Raw genomic sequence first — 7,298 nt, forward strand, 5'->3', positions numbered from 1 at the left:
CACGAGATTCAAAGTTGGGACAAGAATCGTTCTTGAAAAGACATATGTTTGTTCAGCAGCAGGAGTAACAAACAATGGAAAGAACAAAAAGAAAAAAGTGCAAACAGTTGTTCCTGTAGTGCCCAAAAAAGAGAGAAAACCAAGGCAAGTTTCGATCACGAGAACTCAATGTAGGGCTTGCTTGAGAGTGAAAATGAATTCTGAAGGCAGATATGAGGTTGTTAATCACGTGATAATGCACAACCATGATTTAACTAGAAGTCAATGGCACTACTTGCATAGATCTGAAAGGAAAATAACGGAAGATAAGAGGGAGGCAATTGAAACTATGCAAAAATCTGGTAATAGTTACATTTTGACAGTTAAACTTTTATGTTCTGTGTAAAAGTTATTGTTTTGATACTCATCCTTTTGTTACTGCAATCACCTTCTAAGATGAAAAAAGTTGGAAATATAAAAGTCACACTCATCTCAGTTAAAGTTAAGCTTTTTAAAGTAAAAGTTAGGTTAGAGTAGAATGAGAACTGTCTTTAACTTTGACAACAATTTCCTTAACTTCAACCTACATAACAACAACTTTAACACAGAAATTAACTATAAGGTGTTAAAGTTAAGTTAATGACAATTAAAGTTTTAAAAGTTAAAGTTAAGCTTTTTAAAGTAAAAGTTAGGTTAGAGTAGAATGAAGACTGTCTTTAACTTTGACAACAATTTCCTTAACTTTGACCTAAATAACAACAACTTTAACACAGAAAATTAACTATAAGGTGTTAAAGTTAAGTTATTGACAATTAAAGTTTTAAAAGTTAAAGTTAGCCTTTTTGTACTAAAAGTCAGGTCTGAAGAAGTAAAAGTTGAGTAAAGTTAATCATTTTGCCTAAACTATTATTTTATTTACATTCTTTTATGCTCAACTGACAGGTCTGTCATCCACGGCTTCCTTTAACTACATGGCAATTGAAGCTGGAGGTGAAGAAAATTTGGGACACTCGAAGAACGACCATCTAAATTACTGCACGAGGTTAAAAATGAAGCAAATAGAAGGAGGTGATGCACAAGCAGTAACTGACATAATGTATTTAGAGCTTGAAGGTGACCCAAACTTCATTTTTAGATTTAGATTGGATGAAAAAGGCAAATTGAGGAGTTTGTTTTGGAGGGACTCTATGATGATGGAAGACTATGGAATTTTTGGAGATATAGTGGTTTTTGACACAACGTATAGAACAAACAGGTATAACCTAATTTGTGCTCCAATAGTTGGAATAAACAACCACTAGAACAATTGCATGTTTGGTTGTGCATTCATAAGAGATGAAAAGATTGAGTCGTTTGTGTGGCTTCTACAAACTTTCAAAAAGTCAATGGGGGGAAAAAGTCCAATATCAATCTTTACAGATCAAGATGCAGCAATGAACAATGCCATCAATCAGGTAAAAATCCAAGATTTATCCTTTTCAGAGTCCTTAACTTTAACTTCATATTCCTCAACTTTAAGTTCATAGTCCTTAACTTTAACTTCAAAATATTTAATTTTAAGTTCAGAATCCTTAACTTTAAATTTAGAAATCTTAACTTTAATTTTAGAATCCTAAAGTTTAAATTTAGAATACTTAACTTTAACTTTAGGATCCTTAACTTTAATTTTAACTTTAAAATTCTTAACTTTAACTTCAATATTCTTAACTTTAACTTCAAAAATCTCAACTTTTAAGATTGGGTTGTATATGCAGGTCTTTCCAGATTCAAGACACAGATTATGTGTATGGCATTTGCATCAGAATGCTATTACCAGATTTGGGGCATTGAAACGAGATCCAACTTTTAAGAAGACATTCAACTATTGCTTGTATAAGTGTGTCATAGTAGTTGAATTTGAAACCAATTGGAGATCAATGCTGCAACAATATAAGTTGATAGGGGAAGAGTGGTTTACAAATGTATACGATTTGAGAGAAAAATGGTGCCCTGCGCTAAGCAAAGACTTCTTTTCAGCTGGGATTTTGTCTTCACAACGAAGTGAAAGCACTAATCACGCCATCGGATTTAGAGCAAACAGAACAACAAGTTTAACTGATTTCTATAGATTGTTCAAAGGTACAATACAACGTTAGAGAAGTACAGAAAAGCAAGCTGAATTCTCTTGTAGTAAATCGGTTCCATCCTCGGCTTTACCACTATCTGGATTGCTGAAACATGCATCAGAAGTTTACACGTTGTCACTATTCAGAGACTTTGAGGAGGAATTTGGATATTCAATTGCAACAACAGCAAAATTAATTTGGAAACAAGGTAAATATCAGAATTTAAAGTTTCCATTTTTGAAAAATTATAAAGTTAGTCTTTTTACTGTAAAAGTTATGCCTTTTTTATTAAAAGTTGATAAACTGAAATATAAAGTTTATTAACTTTTACTTCACCAGGGCTAACGTTTATACATATTTTCATAACTTTAAGTAAAAAGTTAAAGTTAGGTTTTTTGTTTTAAAAGTTAAGATTTTGAAGTTAAAGTTTAGGCATCTGAAGTTAAAGTTTAGAATTCTGAAGTTAAAGTTAGGCATCTGAAGTTAAAGTTTAGAATTCTGAAGTTAAAGTTAGGTTTTTTGTTTTAAAAGTTATGTAACCTGAAAAATTAAGTTTCATAACTTTAAGTACACCAGGGCTAACTTTTATATTGATTTTCCTAACTTTAAAACATGCTACTACTAATGCAGAATATACTGAGTTCTATGTTGTGTCCATTGATGAAGAACCTTGGTCTCCAGAGAGAGTAACATACATCCACGAGAGCCAAACAGTATCATGTACGTGTAAAAACTTTGAAGCTTCGAGATGGTTGTGCTACCACTGCATTAGGATATTGCACCTTCATTCGGTTAACCGGATTCCAGAACAGTACATCAAAAAGAGGTGGACAAAATCTGCCAAGTCATCAGTTTGGAACAAATTAGAAAATGAAAAACCAGAAGAGGTGCAGTACACACCTTGGCGCCAAACCATGGCTAGGAAATACTACAACCTTATCTTGAAAAGCCAGTCAAATGAGGAGACAAGAACCCTTATAGAGGATGGTTATGCCGCTAGTGTGTCTCTGGTTGATGAACTTCTAGCGTCATTAAATGTTTCAAACACTGACGACGCTTCAACCACAGAAACAAGTGCAACAGCAGCACCTCAAACAAGTGCAACAGCAGCACCTGAAACAAATGCAACAGCAGCATATGAAACAAACTCAGCACCAGCAGGTAAAAGTTAATTGTTTTTTTGGTAAAATTTAAGATATTCACTATTAAATTTAAGTTAGAGATGACGAACGTCTGTCTTAACTTTAGAATAAATTTCATAACTTTAACCTACAGAACTACAACTTTAAACCAAAAAAACTATAATGTGTGAAATAAAAACAGATTGGAACTCACATTTTCTTAAAAAGGAAAATATGTAAAAGTTACAATTTTATAAGTAAAAGTTAGGTTTTTATATGTTAAAGTTTGGGTTTTATAAGTAAAAGTTATGATACAGTATGTTAAATGTTTGTAGGTACTCATGCAACAACAACAAGTGATACAAGTGTACAACAAGCAACAAGTTCTGAACCTGCAACAAACACAACAACTGAACCTCCTATGGTGTTGGATCCTAAACGTTGCACAACAAAAGGAAGGAACAAAAGACCACGAGGACTGTTTGTCAAAAAGAAGAAGGGAAAAACTGCAGCGCCTCCAACAGCAGACTTTGGAACAATAACTCCAAATTTGAGATTATTTTGATTCTTTTAATGTTTCTTATCAAAAATAGAATTTAATTTTTTTATTAAAGTTAAAGTTAAGGTTTATGAAGTTAAAGTTTAACATTCTGAGGTTAAAGTTGACTAGACTTGAGAACTTAGTAAAAGTTTGTTTTTACATTGAAAGTTTGAATATATACATTAAAATTTAGTGAAGTATAATATTTCTCTGAAGTGTATATATATTTTAATATGTCTTTTGTTCAAAAATGTAAAAGTTGAGATTTATATATTAAAAGTCATGCTTGATACAGTAAAAGTTGAGGTATATTTGCTTAACTTTTAGCATAAAATTAACAACTTCTAATATGTTACGTAACTTTTTCTAAACATCGCCAAAACCTATGTTACTTGGACTGACTTGGATACGTGTCCAAGTGTCTAACCTAGCTAAATTGTGAATTTTTTTTCGGATTTAAGTTGAAAATAAAGTTTCAAAGTGTTTGAAACCATGTCGGAGTGTGGAGGGTCTGACATGGATACTTAACGTACAATGAAGAATTGAAGTAATATACCAAAAACCAATATTATACTTAAAGTTGAGAGTTTTGTATTCAAATTTACCCTTTTTGTAATAAAAGTTAGATAAACTAATATTAAATTTTCTTAACTATTTCAATAACAGGACTAACTTTAATTATGATAATCTTAACTTTAAGCATAGAATCAACAACTTTAAATACATGTTTCAGAATCCTAAACTTTAACTTTAGAACCCTCAACTTTAACTCTAAACCGTCAATTTTAACTCAATTATCCTAAACTTTAACTACAAAATCCTAAACTTTAACTTTAGAACCCTCAACTTTAACTCTAAGACCCTAACTTTAACTCTATAATCCTTAACTTTAACTCAATTATCCTAAACTTTAACTACAGAATCCTAAACATAAACTTTAGAACCCTCAACTTTAACTCTAAAACCCTCACTTTAACTCTATAATCCTCAACTTTAACTCAATTATCCTCAACTTTAACTCAGAATCCTAAACTTTAACTTTGGATTCCTTAACTTTAACTTCAAATGCCTAAACTTTAACTTTAAAATCTTAAACTTTAAGTTCAGAAACCTTAATTATAACTTCAGACTCCAAAACTTCAACTTCAGATGCTTAAACTTTAACAACAGAATCCTAAACTTTAACTTAAGAACCCTCAACTTTAACTAAATTATCCTAAACTTTAACTACAGAAACTGAACATCACCAAAAACCAATATTATACTTAAAGTTGATCTTAACTATAACAATAACAGGGCTAACTTTAATTATAATATTCTTAACTTTAACCATATATTCAACAACTTTAAATACATGTTTCTAAGTTCTACTGAACATCACCAAAAACCAAAATTATATGCCATATATACACAAAAATGGCATTATACTCTAGAGAAATATTTTGGTGAAAATGTAAAAGTTAAGATTATTGTACTTAAAGTTAACCTTCATGTAATAAAAGTTTATTAAACTAATATTAAAATTTCATGCTGCAGGTTTCTTTGCCGTCCGTTTGGTAGGAGCTTGCTTCTTCTCTGGTGGTTGTACATTTTCGGGGGCAGATGCATCTGCTACATTCCTTTTCAGATGTTTTCATGAAGTAAAATTCTTCAACGGTTGTTTGTTGCCCTCTGCCGCATTATCATTCACATCTGCCACATTGTTATTCACCTCTGCCATATTACCCTCTGGTTTCTCATTCTCATTGGCATTCTCCTCTGCAATATTACCCTCTGGTTTCTTGTTCTCATTGGCATTCTCCTCTGCTTTCTTTTCAAGTTCCTTCTCCTTTTTGGCAGCTTCTCTCTTCAACTTCTTATCGTCTGCCAATTTTTTCTTCCTCCTGGTTACCATATGTGGATAGACATCTACTCGTTTGGAATTGAAATCAGCAAGATTATTGAGAACTTCTGCCCGTTTGTCATTCATGTCTGATAACACAAGTGTGGCACATATTTCGGCACGCAGAACAATCATTTTACGGGGCTGTATTGTTTGAAAAAAAAAAGAATAACATTATCAACATCATTTTAAATTCCAAAATAAATAAGGCTAATAAAAGTTGAGCAAATTGCAGTAAAAGTTAGGAATTTTGACTTAAAAGTTATGATTCGAAAAAATTCTAACCTCTTTCAAATCAGGACAGCTACATTTGATTCCTTCAAATGTCAACATACTAATCATCGTATAAATTCCACAGTCAAGGTCAGAACCTTTTCCAGTCTTCCAATCAAACTCAACCTCCTCCATGGGGTACGTTCCAATATCACCTTCATGATTATTGCCTCTATCATCAAGGAAAGTACCCAGGAGATCACACTGAAAACAATATTAAACACATTTATTGGTTTGTAACAGAAAAAAGAAAGTTGAACCGGTAATTCAACATTCTTAAATTGACTAGAGGTAATTCAACATCAAGGAAAGTACCAGAGTTGTTGAAAAACTTTCCAAGTCAATGATTTGAGCTTCATCATACACAAGATTGTCCACGTGTTGCATCGTTTTGTTTTTCAAATTCAACACAAATAGGAAAAAGTGGCGTTCTCGAAAAAAAGGAACAAAAACCTACAAAAACAAAACATATTGTGATGTTAATAGATACACAAAAACAAAACTTAAACTAGTGAAAGTAAACTTTAACTTCAGAATCCTAAACTTTAACTTTGGATACCTTAACTTTAACTTCAAATGCCTAAACTTTAACTTTAAAATCTTAAACTTTAAGTTCAGATACCTTAATTATACCTTCAGACTCCAAAACTTTAACTTCAGGTCTAAACTTTAACAATAGAATGCTAAACTTTAACTTTAGAACCCTCAACTTTAACTCTAAAATCCTCAACTTTAACAAAATTATCCTAAACTGTTACTTCAGAAACCTTAACTTTAACTTTAGAATCCTAAAATTTAACTTCAGAAAAATTTAATGTTAGAAGTTAAATTTAAGGATTCTAAAGTTAAAGTTAAGGTTTCTAAAGTTAAAGTTAAGGATAATTGAGTTAAAGTTGAGGGCGTTGAGAATTTTAGAACCCTCAACTTTAACTCAATTATCCTAAACTCTAACTTCAGAAACCTTAACTTTAACTTTAGATCCTAAACTTTAACTTCATAAAACTTGACTTTAAATTTAGAATCCTAAACTTTAACAACAGATGCCTTAACTTTAACTTTATAATCCTTAACTTTAACTTTAAAATCCTTAATTTAATTTTGAGGTGATGCCAAGTAATAACTGACCAGATCAACACAGGTGATGTCAAAGCCATTGTTGTGAATATCAGTCCACTCTTGCCAACAATTTAGAAGCTGATCCATAGCAGCCTCGTTAGTTGAATCTTGCCAAAGAAGTTCCAAAATTTCCTACAAGGGAAAACAAACAAATTAGTACACCACAAACATTTCCTAAAAATACGTTAACTTTTACTAAACTACTACACAATTTAAGAAACTCACACTTTGGCGGACACCAAAACAGAATTTTGAAGGCGGTGAGGTATGCTGCATTTCAT

At 31.6% G+C, this 7,298-nt stretch overlaps 1 protein-coding gene across 1 annotated transcript; it reads left to right on the plus strand.

Moving 5' to 3' along the window:
* Positions 1-1,960: 1,960 nt before the first annotated feature.
* Positions 1,961-3,770, plus strand: LOC130463235 (protein FAR1-RELATED SEQUENCE 1-like). The gene is made up of 4 exons (XM_056832308.1): positions 1,961-2,005; positions 2,115-2,292; positions 2,715-3,245; positions 3,541-3,770. Exons 1-4 carry the CDS (start codon positions 1,961-1,963, stop codon positions 3,768-3,770), a joined length of 984 nt encoding a protein of 327 aa, XP_056688286.1.
* The last annotated feature ends 3,528 nt before the right edge of the window (positions 3,771-7,298 follow it).

This window comes from Spinacia oleracea, chromosome 6 (assembly GCF_020520425.1).
Source record: "Spinacia oleracea cultivar Varoflay chromosome 6, BTI_SOV_V1, whole genome shotgun sequence".
NCBI classification, from domain to species: domain Eukaryota; kingdom Viridiplantae; phylum Streptophyta; class Magnoliopsida; order Caryophyllales; family Amaranthaceae; genus Spinacia; species Spinacia oleracea.